Source organism: Halichondria panicea, chromosome 16, assembly GCF_963675165.1.
Source record: "Halichondria panicea chromosome 16, odHalPani1.1, whole genome shotgun sequence".
NCBI lineage: Eukaryota > Metazoa > Porifera > Demospongiae > Suberitida > Halichondriidae > Halichondria > Halichondria panicea.
In genome coordinates, this window is record NC_087392.1 from 1,444,288 (window position 1) to 1,461,743 (window position 17,456).

At 44.9% G+C, this 17,456-nt stretch overlaps 3 protein-coding genes across 4 annotated transcripts; all 3 read right to left on the minus strand.

Annotated features, from left to right (window-relative positions):
- Window positions 1-4: 4 nt before the first annotated feature.
- LOC135350657 (uncharacterized) lies at window positions 5-2,498 on the minus strand. The gene is made up of 9 exons (XM_064549515.1): window positions 2,341-2,498; window positions 2,243-2,287; window positions 2,006-2,172; window positions 1,706-1,840; window positions 1,118-1,384; window positions 646-810; window positions 516-593; window positions 188-358; window positions 5-123 (listed from the first exon to the last, which is right to left on the minus strand). The coding sequence occupies exons 1-9, from the start codon at window positions 2,414-2,416 to the stop codon at window positions 79-81; spliced, it is 1,149 nt and encodes a 382-aa protein (XP_064405585.1). The 5' UTR covers window positions 2,417-2,498; the 3' UTR covers window positions 5-78.
- A 244-nt stretch (window positions 2,499-2,742) lies between these two features.
- Window positions 2,743-4,274, minus strand: LOC135349787 (uncharacterized). The gene is made up of 4 exons (XM_064548397.1): window positions 4,194-4,274; window positions 3,978-4,112; window positions 3,102-3,203; window positions 2,743-2,856 (listed from the first exon to the last, which is right to left on the minus strand). The coding sequence occupies exons 1-4, from the start codon at window positions 4,272-4,274 to the stop codon at window positions 2,743-2,745; spliced, it is 432 nt and encodes a 143-aa protein (XP_064404467.1).
- A 464-nt stretch (window positions 4,275-4,738) lies between these two features.
- On the minus strand, window positions 4,739-17,430 carry LOC135350648 (protein cbp-1-like). Of its 2 annotated transcripts, none has more exons than XM_064549503.1 (24): window positions 16,949-17,430; window positions 15,417-16,637; window positions 14,996-15,147; window positions 14,339-14,729; window positions 13,735-13,857; window positions 13,315-13,524; window positions 12,995-13,100; window positions 12,735-12,809; window positions 12,489-12,570; window positions 12,251-12,368; window positions 11,623-12,060; window positions 11,399-11,548; window positions 11,225-11,343; window positions 10,851-10,937; window positions 10,454-10,606; window positions 9,923-10,011; window positions 9,587-9,721; window positions 9,261-9,406; window positions 8,713-9,001; window positions 8,450-8,563; window positions 8,179-8,344; window positions 7,903-8,055; window positions 7,369-7,806; window positions 4,739-6,804 (listed from the first exon to the last, which is right to left on the minus strand). In XM_064549503.1, exons 1-24 carry the CDS (start codon window positions 17,010-17,012, stop codon window positions 5,215-5,217), a joined length of 6,609 nt encoding a protein of 2,202 aa, XP_064405573.1. In that variant the 5' UTR covers window positions 17,013-17,430; the 3' UTR covers window positions 4,739-5,214. The 2 variants fall into 2 exon arrangements, with proteins under 2 accessions (XP_064405573.1, XP_064405572.1); XM_064549502.1 differs by having other exon boundaries at window positions 15,417-16,640.
- Window positions 17,431-17,456: the final 26 nt, after the last annotated feature.

The following is a 17,456-nucleotide window of genomic DNA, read 5'->3' on the forward strand; positions in this document are numbered from 1 at the left end:
AACATGATGAGAATTAACATGATTGTACAAAGACAAAAAAGGACATAATATTAATTGTTTAATAAGTTCAATCCATTGTCATGTAATAGAAGAACTCTTACTCTTCTTTGATCTTTCACCAACCTACAGAATAAACGGTGTAATATGATTGCATGAATACATGTAGCTATACGCATCCACCACTCACTTTCTTCAGAGCTTTAGAGAATTTCTTCTTCATAGCTGACACATCCACTTTTTCCACTCCACCCTCAGACTCGTCTTGCTGGCTATGCCCCTTGTCTACCGAGACAGGAGGAGGTTGGAACACACTCTGTCTCTCAGCTTTCTTCTGCTCAGACACAGTTGTTTGCTTGGCCTGCACACACACACATCCAACAATCACTATTAATAATAGCCACTATTGAACGTATAACTATTAAGTGCACTAAGTTCAAAAATTGTCACACACAACATGTACGCACATCTATAGGTACATTCATACCCCTTAATAATGCATATGTTTAACACTATACCTTCTTTTTCTCCTTCTTTAAAGCCAATCTCTCCTTCTCCTTCATAAAATACTCTCCAGACGCCAGCTCTTTGTCCAGCTACACACAGAGCAGATACTCAATACAGACCACACCCGTAAACCACACCCACCTTGCTCTCCGGCTGGGGAGGGGGGAATGGAGTATAATTTTTCTTTTCATTAATCTTGATTTTGCGTCTGGGGACAGTGGATTTGGGGAACTTTGGTAGGAACCGATCCCAGGACTCTTTAGCGAGGGCAGGGTCTTTCATCAGCTCTCGTTTGATCATCAGTGTCTGTGTATGTGTGGGAGAGGGAGAGAAGCAATTGCTACATTGACACTGTGCATAGAGGCATGTGTATCTATGTTATTGTAGCATTCAGCATATATACCAGGTAAACTATTAACCTAACCATACACACACACTGCACAGGATTACACTCAGTAGTTTTTTTTTTATCTGTCTCTATATAATGATCACCCTTGGGCAGACAAACAGTGGCTGTATTGTGGCTTACTCGTGATTTAGGGGACATAAACCTGGCTGTATCATCGAGGGTGACCTGCTTACTGAAGTGTATACTTCATACAGTACACTTCACCTTGATGTTGTAAACAGGGTGCACGTTCTTCATAGTGTCCTCCACAATCTTCCTCACTTGTTTGAGGCCTTTGAAAGAGCCAAGAGCAGACACTGTGTTACCCTGCACCAGGATGTAGCATTGGGTGAGCAGCTCAATCGCCTTCAGGGTGGCACCGTTTGGACCAATCAGACGTTGTCGTCGACGTACAAATCTCTCCTTGTTCCGCACCAGCGATTTTATCTTGATGATGTCACAGGCTACATCGTCTTGGAGAACACGAGTGGCCTATGAAGGGGCAGTACAATCTTTACCCAATAGAGTAAAAAATATCATGCAGCACCAGTAGTGTAAACTATATAAATGTCCCACAGAGCAAATTCCACCCCACACAAGGTCACATCACACACACGTGTGTGAGTGTGGGGGGCGTGAAAGCAGTGGGGAATACTCTCTGACTGCATAAAAAAGTGCATGTAAGCTGAATCACGCACATGGAATAAATACAGTCAGTTAATAATTATGATAATTAGAGGCAAGCTGCCATAACTTGAATTGCGCGTACTGTACACTGTATATGAAGTATCAACGAGATGATCTTGCTCCCACCTGCTCAAAAGGAACACTCCTTGCCAGTAGTTTGATGAGGTCTCTAGCCTTAACGATGATGTAAGGGTCCCAGGTTTTGCGAGTGGTGGACACAGTCATACTACCCTCTATCAGGTCAAGACGACAGGACACACCCTGTGAGAAGAGATGCAGAAACAAGAGATGCATTAGTCTGCCGTCAGTAACAGCTGAACTTCAGAGCTTAATTTGGAAGCTGCAGTGACACACGGCTACAATAAATATTGACCGCAATTATACTACGGATTGATAAGAGGACCATTGTATACTAGGTTGACTTACTTGCTCCTTGAGTGCCTTAGTGACGTGAGGCCAAGCCTTCTGCAGGTAACGCTCTCTGTACTTGGGGAAGAGGGTGGCAAAGGAGCTCTCCTCCATTAGGGGTTGTGACATGTCTCCAGACTTGAACTCCTCTATCTTCCAGTGGTCAATGTCCTCACTGTCCCATGCTGAGAGATTCAATGCATAAAGGGATCACTATTAAATACACATAATTATGTGTGTACCGCAATCACTCACGTTTGTCCTTTCTATATCTCTTGGATCGGGGCACCTCAGCTTTATCTAAGAGAGAAGCAGACTAAAATTAATAGAGTTTATACTTGTAGTACGCAGACCTTCATTTAATTCATCCTTAGAAGAGTGGTGTTTACGACGTGCTCTCTGGCTAGTCTCCACTTCTGATGACTCCATCTTTAACTCCACGTGAGTTGGTAAAGGTCGTAAGTGAATTTACTCAGGTCCGTTTGGTAAAGGTAATCAGACACTTAATTAGTAAACACTAAAAGGCCGATTTGTATCTAATGGAACGCATGCACCCCAGACACAAAACTGTTTCAAGTAAAGAGATTCAAGTAAAGAAAAGAAAATAGTAACACACATTACTGTTATGGTGTGAGTGCTTGTGATAAAGCAAAATAACATTATTTTCCCAAAAAGAAAATGGAAAAGACTGTTTGAAGTGCAGCACAAGTCTTGAATGTGAATGAATAGTAAAGAATTATACTAACGGCCTTTGTCTACCGAGACAGGAGGAGGTTGGAACACACTCTGTTGTCTACCGAGACAGGAGGAGGTTGGAACACACTCTGCCTCTCAGCTTTCCTCTGCTCAGACACAGTTGCTTGTTTGACCTGCACACACACACCACACACATATTCAACAATCACTATTAATAAGTGGAGTTCTGTCAGTCATACACTGCATTTGTACACTCAGTAGCTTTTTTTAATCTGTCTCTATAATTATAATGGTCACCCTTGGGCAGACAAACGGTGGCTGTATTGTGGCCTACTCATGTCTTAGGGGACATAAACCTGGCTGTATCATCGAGGGTGACCTGCTTACTGAAGTGTATACTTCATACAGTACACTTCACCTTGATGTTGTAAACAGGGTGCATGTTCTTCATAGTGTCCTCCACAATCTTCCTCACTTGTCTGAGGCCTTTGAAAGAGCCCAGAGCAGACACTGTGTTACCCTGCACCAGGATGTAGCATGCATGGGTGAGCAGCTCAATCGCCTTCAGGGTGGCACCGTTTGGACCAATCAGACGCTGCTGTCGACGTACAATCTCTCCTTGTTTCGCACCAGTGATTTGCTCCTGATGATATCACAGGCTACGTTGTCTTGGAGAAGACGAGTGGCCTGTGAAGTGAAGAAGAAAGACAACCTTTACCCAATAGAGGTGTTTTCAAGCCAGAAATGCAGCACCAGTAGTGTAAAGTACATAAATGTCCCACAGAGCAAATTCCACCCCACACAAGGTCATATCACACACACGTGTGTGAAGTGTGGGGGGCGTGAAAGCAGTGGGAATACTCTCTGACTGCATAAAAAAATGCATGTAAGCTGAATCACGCACATGGAATAAATACAGTCAGTTAATTACAGGTAATATTTTTTTAGGGACTCTTTCAGCTGCCCTAATGTTTGTATTCGATTTCAACGATTAATGCAGAGATCTTCCAATATTGGTTGCCAGTACTAACAGTCTAACTACGTGTATGTGAGATAGGTATTTCAAAGGGCTACAAAAGACATAAATATTGTGAACAATCTTAACTAAAGTTGTAAGCATTCAAAGTCGCTATCAAAATGGCCCGTTTTCACCTTTAGAGTTTTCGGTATTGACATGAGTATTAAAATAGCCACTATTTGAAAATGTATAGGCAGATCCATGTCGGTGATGATTATAATTTATTGCGTACTATATACTGTATATAAAGTATCAGTGAGATGATTTTACTCTCACCTGCTCAAAAGGGACACTCCTTGCCAGTAGCTTGATGAGGTCTCTAGCTTTGACGATGACGTAAGGGTCCCAGGTCTTGCGAGTGGTGGACACAGTCATACTACCCTCTATCAGGTCAAGACGACAGGATACACCCTGTGAGAAGAGATGCAGAAACAAGAGATGCATTCAAGAGGACCATTGTATACTAGGTTAACTTACTTACTCCTTGAGTGCCTTAGTGACGTGAGGCCACGCCTTCTGCAGGTAATGCTCTCTGTACTTGGGGAAGAGGGTGGCAAAGGAGCTCTCTTCCATTAATTAGGGGCTGTGACATGTCTCCAGATTTAAACTCCTCTATCTTCCAGTGGTCAATGTCCTCACTGTCCCATGCTGAGAAAATCAATGCATATTAAAAGGGATCACACATAATTGTGTGTATGATTGTATCACATGCACTCACGTTTGTCCTTTCTATATCTCTTGGATCGGGGCACCGCAGCTTCATCTATAAAGAGAGAACAGCCTAAATACTTGATAGGTACCTTTATTTAATTGATCCTTAGAAGAATGCTACTTACTACGCGCTCTAGCTATCTGACTAGTCTCCACTTCTGATGACTCCCATTGCTCAGCTCCACGTGAGTTGGTAAAGGTCGTAGGTGCAGTTACACGGCTCAGATCTGTTAGGTAAAGGTCGTCAGACACTGAGAGAGTAAGCACCACAGAAGACCGATTTTTATCTAATGGAACGCATGCACCCCCAAATATCTTGGACACAATCATTAGCAAACATCATGCACATAAATACACAATGAACATGTTTCAAGTAAAGAAGAGAAAATAGTAACACACATTACTGTTATGGTGTGAGTGCTTGTGATAAAAGCAAAAAATGAAATGACATTTTTGTTCCCCAAATAGAAAATGGAACAGACTGTTTGAAGTGCAGCACAAGTCTTGAATGTGAATGAATAGCAAAGAATGAGATGCTAACATATATATCTTTGAGCATACCTAGGTTGGGACATTATTAAACTGGGAGTGCAAAATAAAACAGGACAGAAAGCTTAATTAAATGGTGTTCATAGGTCTATGACAAAACACAGATTGAAATCACAGAGAAGAGAAAACGTACAACACTGAGCGAGAGCACTATAAATACAAACCATGATGAATTTGAAATGAGTAGCCCATTCAGAAAGACAGTTAGAAGAATGAAACTAGACATTATTACAGTATTAAAGTTCCATTGTGGTTATAACTTCTCAACAAATTTTGAGAGCCTATCTTGAGGTGTGAGTGCACTCAACATGTCACCTTGGGAATAACTGTTGTTGTTGTTTGACGAGTTCAGAGCGTACTGTTGAGGCTGACTTTGCTGATACATAAAATTTGGTTCCATTTGGTCCATTACCATGCCTTGATTGGTACCACTGTACTGCATCTGTTGGGGCATATGCTGCGGTCCCATCGGTGAGGGGGCCGGAACTGGGCGTGCCTGCTGGCCGAGCACTTGAGGATAGCCAGCTGTCTGCGGCATGGGGTGTTGCCCCATTGTAGCGGGGTACTGGGGAGGGGGTCCTAAGTGGTGCGAGGGCATCTGAGGATTATAAGAGTGCTGCTGTTGCTGAGTGGCATACTGCTGCTGGGGGGTTCCTGAGGTGAGCATTCGCTGGAGAGTGGGGTGGTTCTGGTGAGCTGTATTCTGGTACGGAGTTCGTTGAGGAGGATAGTTACCTGGGGCCATTCTAGTCTGAGTGGACATGGGATATTGAGGGTGGTTGGCGGGGTATCGCATCATCTGTTGCTGTTGCTGTGGGTGCCCATAGTTTGAGTGAGAGTGGTACATTGCATTCGTTCGCATCTGTTGAGTGTTGTACATCGGATTTCCACCTGTCGGGTTGTGATACATCATGTTCTGAGGGTTCACTCTAGTACTGTTCAACACCATTTGAACTCGTTGCTTCAATTCAGGGTTGCTGTTAAGGTACTGTTGTGCCATTTCTCTTTTATTAGGGTCTCTAAGCATTGCAACCAGCTGCTCGATAGGTGGACTTGACACCTTCTTGATTTGCATCTCTCCATCCATCCGTGGGGACTGCGTCACAGTAACATTAGGAGGCACAGGATGCATGTTCTGCTCAGGCTTGCCAGCTTGTGCTAGGCCAGGGACAGTGGCTCCACCCATTCCAACGGACGAAGGATTGGTCATCATTCGTCCTTTTCCTCCGGGTGTGCCAGGCGTCTTGGGGCCTCCTTTACCGACAGATCGAGGGGCAACTGGAGAGGGAGCGGCTGGGTTTGGATTCTTCCCCTGTGGCGAGACGTGAGTTGAGGATGACTGTTGTGGAGATGAAGCATTACCGCCAGAGGAGCCATTACTGGTGAGCATATTAGCCATACGTGCTACCCTCTGCTGAGCAAATCGGTTCGTTTCCACAGTCCGTTGTTTTCGCTGCTCCTTGAGGTTCTTTTTGATGGTAGCACAGAGAGGTACACGACAAGCATCGTCAGTGCAGTTCTTGGCATGAGAGATACAGAGCAGGACAAACTGTTTGCAGATGGTACACTGGTTCCATTTTCTGGCAAGCATGAGTTTGCATTCCCTGGTGTGAGTGAGTACTTTCTTCATCTTGATACAGCTGGGTTGCTTGCAGTGAGGGTCCCTGCACTGGGTGGCATGTATCAGAGCACGAATGCACTTCTCAATCGAGGCCTGGCGAGCTTTCTGTGGGTCCAGCTGCTTCGATTCGTTAGATTGTGGGTCGTCAATATCAAGTCCTAGTTTCACCATCTGGTGTTTATGGCTAACATCCTTGTAGCACTTGATGCAAAGGTCAAAGTCCTGCAAGAGAGATGAAAACACAATCACTATGAGTACATGTGTGGCTTTACATGCATGTACATGTACATTGTAATCGTGCTCCAAAAAACTTTGGAACAATTCTATTTGCCTGCTCAGGCAATACCCAGCTTATTAAAAGAGTCACAATTAGCCACACGTTTATAGGAATGATATACATGTCTTGTACATGCCCTATACCAGATTTGTTATGCTCAGTCATGTACATGTATAAGCACACACACACACACACACACACACGTACACACACACACACACACACACACACACACACACACACACACACACACACACACACACACACACACACACACACACACACACACACACACACACACACACACACACACACACACACACACACACACACACACACACACACACACACACACACACACACACACACACACACACACACACACACACACACACACACACACACACACACACACACACACACACACACACACACACACACACACACACACACACACACACACACACACACACACACACACACAAACACACACACACAAGTACACTCACGTCACACTCAGTGCAGTGATATCTGGCCACCACGTCCAAGTGACAGCTGTTGCAGTTGTACATGAACTTGTCCTCGCTCTGAGTATGTAGCTCATAGACCATCGAGATGGACGAGAACTTGGCGCGTCTCAGCGACGAGAACTCCCAGTGCCTCTCACGTGACATAGTGAGGAAAGCATCTCTCCCGTCCATGAGGTCACAGTTGATGAGTTGGTCCGGGTCTGTAGTCCCGGGGAGGGGGGAGGAGTCAGAGGAGGGGGGGTGCAGGAGGACAGTGAAGAAAACGTCTTTGTGCTTATCCATGGTTTGGTAAACCTTGGAGGAGAGGTCGTCACCACCCAGCATGATACCACCCTTTTTGGTGGACTTGTTTCGAGCTCCACTAGCTTTCTTACTGCCCTTCTTGTTAGTGCCACGCTTGCCAGCTTTCTTTGGGACCTAAGGAAGAAATACAACATGTTATAATAATCAGCTACAAAGTCATTTCAATGGCTGCAAGCAAAATCCAACAACTAAGGGGGAAAAGATTCTCACCTCAGATGCTAACTCTGAGGCTTCTCTCTCCCTGGCTTCCTGGTCAAGTTCTTTGATGAATTCTTCCAGAACATTTGGCCAAAAGTCACCCTCAAAGTATGGCAGCTCTGTCACCAAGGTAACCCCATCATCAGTACAGTTTTTGAATATATCCTGTAGGGGAGACAAGCTTGTAATCAATGTGCACATCGTACCCAAGTATTATAACCCAAAAAGATACACGTAGCTCTAGCTAAGTTAATAGGGGGCGGCATAGGTACTACTATATAGGCTCACTTTATAGTCATAGATGACGTTCATCTCCTTGGCAGTGTCGAGCATCTTCCTGTACCAGTCACTCAGCCTCTTGGGCTTGGGGATCTTCTGCTCGAGGGGGTGGCAATGGAAAATGTAGTCATCTCCCTCGCTGGGGGGGCATGCCCAAATGTGAGCCGTCATGAATCTGGAGGGAGGGGGGAGGGGTCATGTCTATTGTTGTACACAGTTGTGCATGTATACACTGTACATACAAGACTTGTACATGTACAAAGGGGATAGTTGAACTCACCCATTGGATTTACAGAACTCCAGGTAACCAATGAGAAGCTCGTGGTAGACTTTGGTTCTGAAGAGTCTGGGCTTGAAGAAGTGCACACTGTCCAGGTAGGAGATGTACACACGCCTGTACGAGGAACAACCAGTGCATGAGCATACAATGTACATGTATTACACACTGTCCGTGCCTACGTGTACGTGTACATGTACATGTGCATGTACGTTAGCGAATGCTTACTTAAATACAAGTTAGTATGCATTAAATAGAAATATTACCTGGTATTTGGAGCCTGACAGTCTGACCCATACTCCTGAACGTGCATGCCAAAGAAGCAAACGTCCACGCCGTCAATCTCCTCAAACACAAACATGGCCTTGGTCCGATAGGGGAACTGAGCGGGGAAATCCCCTGCAAACCTATCCCTCATGAGGGGGCGTGTGTCCAGCGTCTTGTCGGAGGAGGAGACCACTCGGATGGTGATATTACCCGCTCCAGAGTTCTCGTCAACGAGGATGGTATTGACTCTCTCCTCGAGGTAAGAGCTCAACTTCGTAACAGGGAGGCCTATGGACAACAGAGGAGGGAGGGTAAAACATTAATTTTATGTCATATTTACATACATGATAACATGTACGTACTGTACTGCTACTGTACTCTAATACATTTACCAAATTTAAAAGGATTGCAGGGTTGCAACAAATTGTTAACAAGACAATTACATGTACGTATATTTGCCTGTTCACAAAGAGCTAATAAATTAAATTCTAAGAGCTATTTGGTACAACTGAAAGACCACTGCTCATTGTGAATACAGCAAACTTACGCCTGGGAACAAACTTGTTTTCTTTCTTCTTCTTGCCCAGAGCAGAGAGGCAGCTGTCGCACTGGTAGCCCCCAGGCCTTATCTGGTCATGGTGAAGCACACAGATCTGGTGCATCTGACGACCACAGTGGACACACTCCACAAATCTGGGGCCAATAAAATGAGTAATACATACTGTGCTACATATCTTAAACTACAGTGCGCACATGTAGAATATTAAATAAACGTGTACTGTCTGTGTACACCCAATACACAAAAGCAAGTCTCTCAGCTCTTAGCTACAGCTAGTACACATACATGTAGTGTACAACCAGCTGTGTACTCACGGTTCTCTGTCTATGGCGTTGTTCTTCAACTCCTTGAACTGTAACTTCGGTATCCTAGTAGCGGATAGAGGGTCATCCCCCACCGTCACTGTGTCCCCCTGGATCTCACTGAAGCACTTGGGGCAATAAATATACCTGGAGTGGAGAAATGACTGTGAAATGCAGCAGTACTGATGTGTGAACACGTGGAAATACACATATCTTAAGAAGCAACTTTTAGAGTGTACTGTAGATTTGTCAGCCGATGTAAGGATGTTACACGTAATGTACATGTAGTTCAGCACGATATAGTCATGCATTTGTGCACTGTGGCAAAATGGTTCAATGTATACGTACCTGTTTTGACAGCCATAGTAGGGGGAGTCCCTTGGAATGGTACACAGTGGTTTACCGTAGCAGTAGAGCACTTGAGGATGGTAGGTGTACTGAGGGGGGGGGGGGGGGGACGAGTAACATTGCATACACAGTGAGTAGGTACTACAGCTATTTTTTCTTCTAACACCCTTTACCTTATCATACAGTATATACATGTGTCTGAACCCAACCCTTAATTGTTAGAGTACATGGACTGTACATGTACATGTATGTACACTAGCCATTCAACACGTCAACTGCACCACCAGGTCTAGACACCAAACACCACAACACAGTTATGACATTTATGTACTGTACCAGTAAAATATAATAATCTGTTTTCAAGTATACCTCATGCACATGTACACAGTGCAGGCTGTAAACAAAGAACCACGCAAAGAATTTCATTCAACATCAAATTTCACAGAATGGTAAAGCTTTGTATAGTAGGACAGCAGGCATCCATTCCCAGCCACACACACACGATACACAGTGAGGGTACGGTACACTTACCCTCATGCCACAGCAGTACCCCAGTTGCTTCATGGCTCCATCGATGTGCTGATCAAAGACCTCTGACAGCTTGCTGCAGTATTTATACACTCTGGATGTCTTCTTGTTGTAGGCCCACGCATTGTCAAACATGAGCCACATGTCATGGCAAAACTGTGGGGACAAAACAACGCCATGAAAAAACAGAGATAATGCTTATAGTGAACATGTACACGTAGATCAGAAATCAGACAAAATCTCTATGCACATTTTATCGGTAAAGCCTGGTACGATCTGTACAGTACATGTTCCAGAAACTGTAAGATCAGTCTGATGTATTAATAGAATCGTAACGCAGCAAAAATATAACTTTTCCACTGTACACATTGCTGCACGTGTACATGTGTGCAGATCTCACCTCCCATCCACTCTTGTACTCCCCGCTAGAGAGCTTGTTGGAGACGGTGGTGAGGTCTATAGGGTTCTTGATCACTTCAAAGTAGTCCTGCATTGTCGGCACTCGGTAACACCATCATACATGTACAAGTGCACCATGATATATGTATGTACACAAGGATACACGTACTGTACATGCATGTACACCACATGATACACGTACTGTACATGCATGTACACCACATGATACACGTACTGTACATGCATGTACACCACATGATACACGTACTGTACATGCATGTACACCACATGATACAAGTACATGCATGTACACAATGATACACGTACTGCACATGCATGTCACCACATGATGCACGTATGTACACCAACACTCACGGGTATTCCAAGCAGCATGGGGTCAACGGGGTTCCGGAATGGAAAAGACTCCAAGTCTTGGTTCCATACTGCACTAAACACTGGCCTCAGTGCCGCCTCAAGCTCATCAATGGAGAACACTATGGAAGAAGACAAGTCGATAAAGATTTTGTCGTCATTTTTTTGTTAGCTCACCTTTTCTAAGGGCAGGATCGGATTTAATCCAGTTAGTACCGACAGCAGGGGACCGTGGTGTATTGGTATCCATGGGGATGGAGGGCGTGGCAGGTTTGGCAGATGGTGGCGGCATCTCAGAAATAGACTCTCTCTTTACACTCGGAACACCTACAGTGAAAGAAGATAAAGAATTAATAAAAAATTGTATGTACTAAAACACGTTGATATTATACAAAACTCACCAGTACTCTGTGGCACACTGGGAATGTTGTCGGAGGGAGGGGGAATGCTCGGGTTGAGCTCTGTCTTGATCTGCTGCTGTTGAGAGAGCGGTGGGCCGGTGATAGAGCCCGGGGGATAAGTGGGAGAGAGAAGTTCAGTCTTAAACTCAGATTTCACCGAGGAAGGCAGAGAAGGGATACTGATTTGAGCAGACGGGTCGTTAGGGTTGGGATGTTCCTTCTTGACGTCAACGGAATGGATAGGAGTGGGAGGGAACCCTGGGGGCAGATCGCTGTTGATGTTTGGATGGGGCGAGGAGTTGCCTGTAACAGAGGGGGGGTTCATATTGGAGGCTGGTGTGGGTGGCATCTGGTATTGGCCACTACTGGTTTGCATGGAGGAGGGTTGCCCGGGGTAACCCTGGTGGGAAGGGTCTCCTCCGTTCATCATATGACCACCTAAAGAGGAGAGAGAGAGAGAGAATCGGATAATTAAGGAGCTACATGTATCTGCCACAACAGTACACTCACACATGTACTGTACTAGCTGTACATTCAATGGATACTTTCCCGACACATTACTGACTGTACGTACAAACATGACATGACACTGCAGGTACATGAACACGCTACATACAAAACACTTTACCTCTGCTCTTGTTTCTCTTTCTGTCCTCCAGCTCTTTCCTGATGAGGTAGATCTTCTGAGCCAATAGCTTGTAGTACTCCTCTCTGCTCTGAGCTGCCTCAAACATCACCTTCTCAACCTGAAGGGAGAACATTCCCATAGTTCAACTCTACACTACAGTACATGGAATACACTGTATAAGAGTACAGATACTGTACAGTGTACTAATACAGCATGTGATATTCTAAATAATACCCACCTTCATGGCATACTGGATAAGACTCTTGACTCGAGCATCTCTCAAAGCAGTGGGATCATGTACAGGATAGATGGCCTCCACTCTATAGTAGTGAGAGAAGATAAAAGTACAAAAAAGTGGTTTAGTTGAAATCGGTCATTATTTTGTACATGTACCCATACATGCATACATGTACATGAACTGCACAAAACCACTTGGACACACATACAACACGCACACAACAAACACTTTGGTTGTACAACGTACAGTTTTCTAACGAGGTGCTGCCTGAGGTCAGGGCTCACAAGAGAGTGCCACGCTTGAGTGGGATTGCTCGTGATCCTGTACAAATTAATAGACACTTAATAATAATTATAGTTTGCATACATGTACATGCATGTACACTGTCTTTAACACATTGTATACAGTGTACATGTACATGTACATGTATGTACAGTAAAGGCTCTTGCATTACACTGCAAATTTAGACGAACTCAAACATCTATTGAGATGATCGACCGACTCACTGTGGAATGGGGAGGGGGAAGCTTGATTGCGGTGGTCCTCCCAGGCCAGGAACTGCTCCAGGATTGTAGCCGCCCATGTTGTTTCCCTGTCCTGGCCCTGGAAACACTGTGGGTGTGCATTAATTAGAAATAGTAATTTATACACAGACTCATCTAAATGTACTGGAACTGTGTACACTGTACACCTATAATTACAGTGTATTAGAGTTCACTGTACTGCAATATAGCCTGCTGTGTGCTTATCTACAACCACAATAGAGTAAAATGTGACTGATTATAGTTATGGGCCACTCACACGAATAAACAAAAACCAGTCTTACTTGTTCTAGTTGGGTCCATTCCTCTTCCGGGCATGTGAGGTTGCATGTTAGGCCCTTGCATTATGGAACCAGAATTTTGCCCGATACCACCACCGGGAGTGGGTCCCAGTCCCATTCCACCACCCTGAGGCAGTCCGAATAGCCCACTGTCCGGAGAGCCACTTGGAAACTGAGACCCAACGAGATCAAGTGGCTGACCTCCAGTAAGCTCTGAAAAGGTGACAAGGAATAAACAACGTCAAGTTATTCTGCTTGCCTATAATTCTAACTACATGTAACAAAGTACAAGAGCCGGACTCTATGCATATTGTTAGCATCAGCAGTAGGTAAAAAATAGGATTGGCCAGTGGTTTACTACAATGTAGCAATCTTACAACTACTAGCTGATTCAGAATATTCTCAGCACGCGTACAAACTCACGTTTCTGTTGTGGTTGTTGCTGTTGCTGTGTAGGGTGCTTGAGAGGTAGACACACAGGACAGTCAGGACGCATACAGTTCCTCCAGTGATTGATGATCTGACGAGACGTGGCACAGTGTGCATCTGTATATCGATACAAGGGCATAAAAACACATCAAATATACAGTACATGTCAGGGTTTCATCTAGGATTAAAAGTTTGGGGGGGGAAGGTTTACGCATGCCGCAAAATGTTTGGCCACTCCCACATTTGTTGACCACACCCCTATTACATGCTAGTGCATCACAGTAGATCTAGTTACATATTCCACATCATAGACAGTACTCATGTTATGATGTCATTATTATACAAAAATTGGGGGGGGGAAGGTCCACCCCAGCCCCCCCTACTAGATGAAACCCTGCATGTGTATATGTGTAGTGTATATGTACTCGTTCTAAGTTTTTGCTTTAATTTACTGTACGAGCTTGTAGATGTATGAAAAGCGAACAGTTTGGCAAGCTGCGAGTTCCTAAAATATAATCATGCAGTTATCTGTAGCATTGAGAATACGTCATGTACATGTACATGTACGTGCTGTTAGTCCTGATTTACGTGCACTTACAGGTGCAGGATCTTCCTGCCTGACACTCAGTCATGTGATTGAGCACACTCTTCATGGTCTTGCAGTGTGGGAGGGTACACGGTCGATATTCACCGCTCGCCTGTTGATCTCTCTCCCTCCTCTGGCACTTGTGAGCATGGAGTAGGAGCACCAACTGCTGTTGAATCTGCTTCCTCTTCTCAGGGTCCGAGGTCTGGTTAGGGGGAGCCCCCGGTGGTAGCTTGTTTCCACCACCCGGGAATAGATTCTGTACGTGGATGGATCCAGGAGGGGGTGGGGTGGGGACACGGTGGTTAGGCATCCCCCCAGTTGCTTGAGAGGTTGTCTGCTGTTGCTGCTGCTGCTGTTGTTGCTGCTGCTGCTGATTCTGAGACAATAGATTATCATCAACCTGCAGAAACATTCGGTTTTGAAAAAACAGTTCATAAAGCTGAGATTCAAACTCAGGACTTACAAACGAATGTACACTGCACACACGTATTGTATATGTACAGTACATGTGTGCGACTAAAATTTACACACAAAGTACATGTACACACGACGTACATACTATAATTATGCAGGCGATAATTGTACTGTACACACGCGTACTACATGTAAAATCGGAGCAGGCTGTATATCACGAAAATTTCTTTATAAATGCTATTATAGACTCACAGAAGTCATTCCCTGCATGTTGGTGCGTCCTGGGAGAGAAGGGGTCCCGCCAGTTGAGCCTGGCAGGGCATTGTTGGGCGTGGTCTGCTGAAAAGTGGGAGGGGCTTGGGATACAGCTCCACCTAGAAGAGGGCCACTGCTCTGAGGGATGCCTGTACAAACACAAAAAGTAGTATATAAAATTATCACAATGAAAATATACATAATGCCATCCACCTAAATGTTCAGCCAAGAAGACCAGATACACATGTAGCTGAAAAGAGTACTTGCACTAGCTACTGTATACTAAACCTAACAAAATAATAGAAAAAGAAAGAAAAAGTGCGTACTGTACAATACAAACAAAGACATTATACGTACAGCTCTACAAAAGTCAATAGGCAGCTCAAAGAAAAATTATAGCAAACACGTTGTCACTCACCTTGATGTGGCTGTTGTCCACTGTTGAAAGAAGAGTCATTCTGAGCCAATGGTCCACCCTGGGAGGTTGCTGGATTGCCAGTGACTGGAACTGGTGGCTGACTCATAGCATTACTCTGCTGCATATGAGACGTCTGCTCAGGAGTTGGAGCGAATCCACGGTGGTTGGTTTGGATCTGATTCTGAGGGACGTTGTACATTGCTCCAGGAGGTCTGCCGTACATTATTCCACTAGGGTTGGCCATTCTCATCCCAGGACTCATTACTTGCTGGCCACCAGGTGACATGTGCACCTGTCTTCTCATCCCAGGATGCATTCCAGGGTTCATGTGCACGGGGTTTTGCATTGTTCTGTGCTGCTGAACGTAGTTGTACTGGGCTCGCATTTGAGGGTGCATACCCTGAGGGCTCATCTGTGGGACCATTCCAGGCCGTCCTATTTGTCCACCGTCCATCGTCATCCCTGGGTGGTTAACGTGACGTGTCATTGCACCTTGCATCGTCGGTCCCATCATTCCTCCGCCTTGTTGCAATCGCATTTGGCTGGGGTGCATTCCAGGGTGGTGCATCCCAGGATGACTACCTTGGTAGCCTTGAGGCATTGCCATTCTCGCTCCAGAGCTAGGGTACATGGGAGCCCCGCCCACCATTCCAGGCTGTTGAGACATACCAGGTGAATTTGTCATCATAGGAGTAACATTTCTGGCCATCGGGTCAAAGTTTTGCATCGAGCTCGAGGGTGCCATGGATACAATTCCGTGAGCAGGGGTGGAGCTGACTGACGGTAGGGCAGGTGTGGGGTCACCTAAAGTGCTGACCGCTATCGGTTGAGGGCTCGGAGCGTTGCCCGAAGCATTGTAACTGGAATACATCGAGGAATTGACATCTCCACGAGGGCTGTTGTTGTACATGTTAATGGTGGCATTCGGAGTAGCGTGGTTCATAGAGGGTGGCTGCGTTTGAGGAGGTGTAGCACTATAGGGGGTGGGTACTTGACTCGCAACAGGTGGTGTGACACTTGGGGAAACGTTGGACCTTTGATGATTCTGAGTTGGAGTGAGAGTGACAGAGGCGTTCGGAACATTCTGCTGCTGAAGAGATAGAGAAGGATTTGCATTTAAGGTTGAATTAACGAGACCACTCGTATCATTCCCAGCAAGACCGTCCAAAGAGGAGAGATCGGGTAGGTTGTCTAAATCGTTCAGAAATTGACTCAGCACTTCTGCTGAGAGAAAAAAATTATAATCATAATACATCGTGCATGTATGTGTCAGTGTGGAGGTAATTGCACCACAAGGGGGATATGGTGAGACGGTGTTTGTGTGGCTCGGATACTACGCAAAACAGGGCTGGTCTAGTAGTAGCTGGAAAAAGCATAATAAAACCCCTTGGTGCATACCCTATGAATTTTCATGACACTACCCAGTACAGTAAACTTAGCAGCTAGCTAGCTAGCTAGCTTATGAGCCAAGCCCCCCTTTCACTAAAGAATTGATATAATGTTCTCTTTATTAAATCTCTCTATGCACTTACCAGACCCTTCACTTGCTGTGGAGTCCAACCGTAGTTTTTTAGTAGGGGGGATATCTTCTGCCATGGGCGATTTCTTGTCTTGCTCCACGGTAAAAAAAAATATTCCAGACAAACGAAGGCTTGATTACATTATAGGCACTATAGATCGCCTTTAAAGCTTCTTTAGGGACTTGCTGTAGTATCAGTAGCCGGCAGAGAGTCTTCAAAAGCCTTTACTTGACCTTTTTTTCAATTTTTAGGAGGGTGTAATTCAAACCTAGAGCTCCGTCTGTAGTAGCAAACGAAGAATTTCACAACTCTCAGCGAGTGAAAAATAATAGGAAATAGAAGATCAGATCTTGAAGGACTAATCTACAAAATAGAACGATCAATTGTCTTGTAGCTTCCACTAGAACTAGCTATTTCTCTCTAACTTGTTCATTTCCCATCAAATGGTAGCCATTTTCTGTTTTGTGGTTTGCAGCGCTTTTGTAACCAATATACGGAAATATCTACTGGATAATCATGA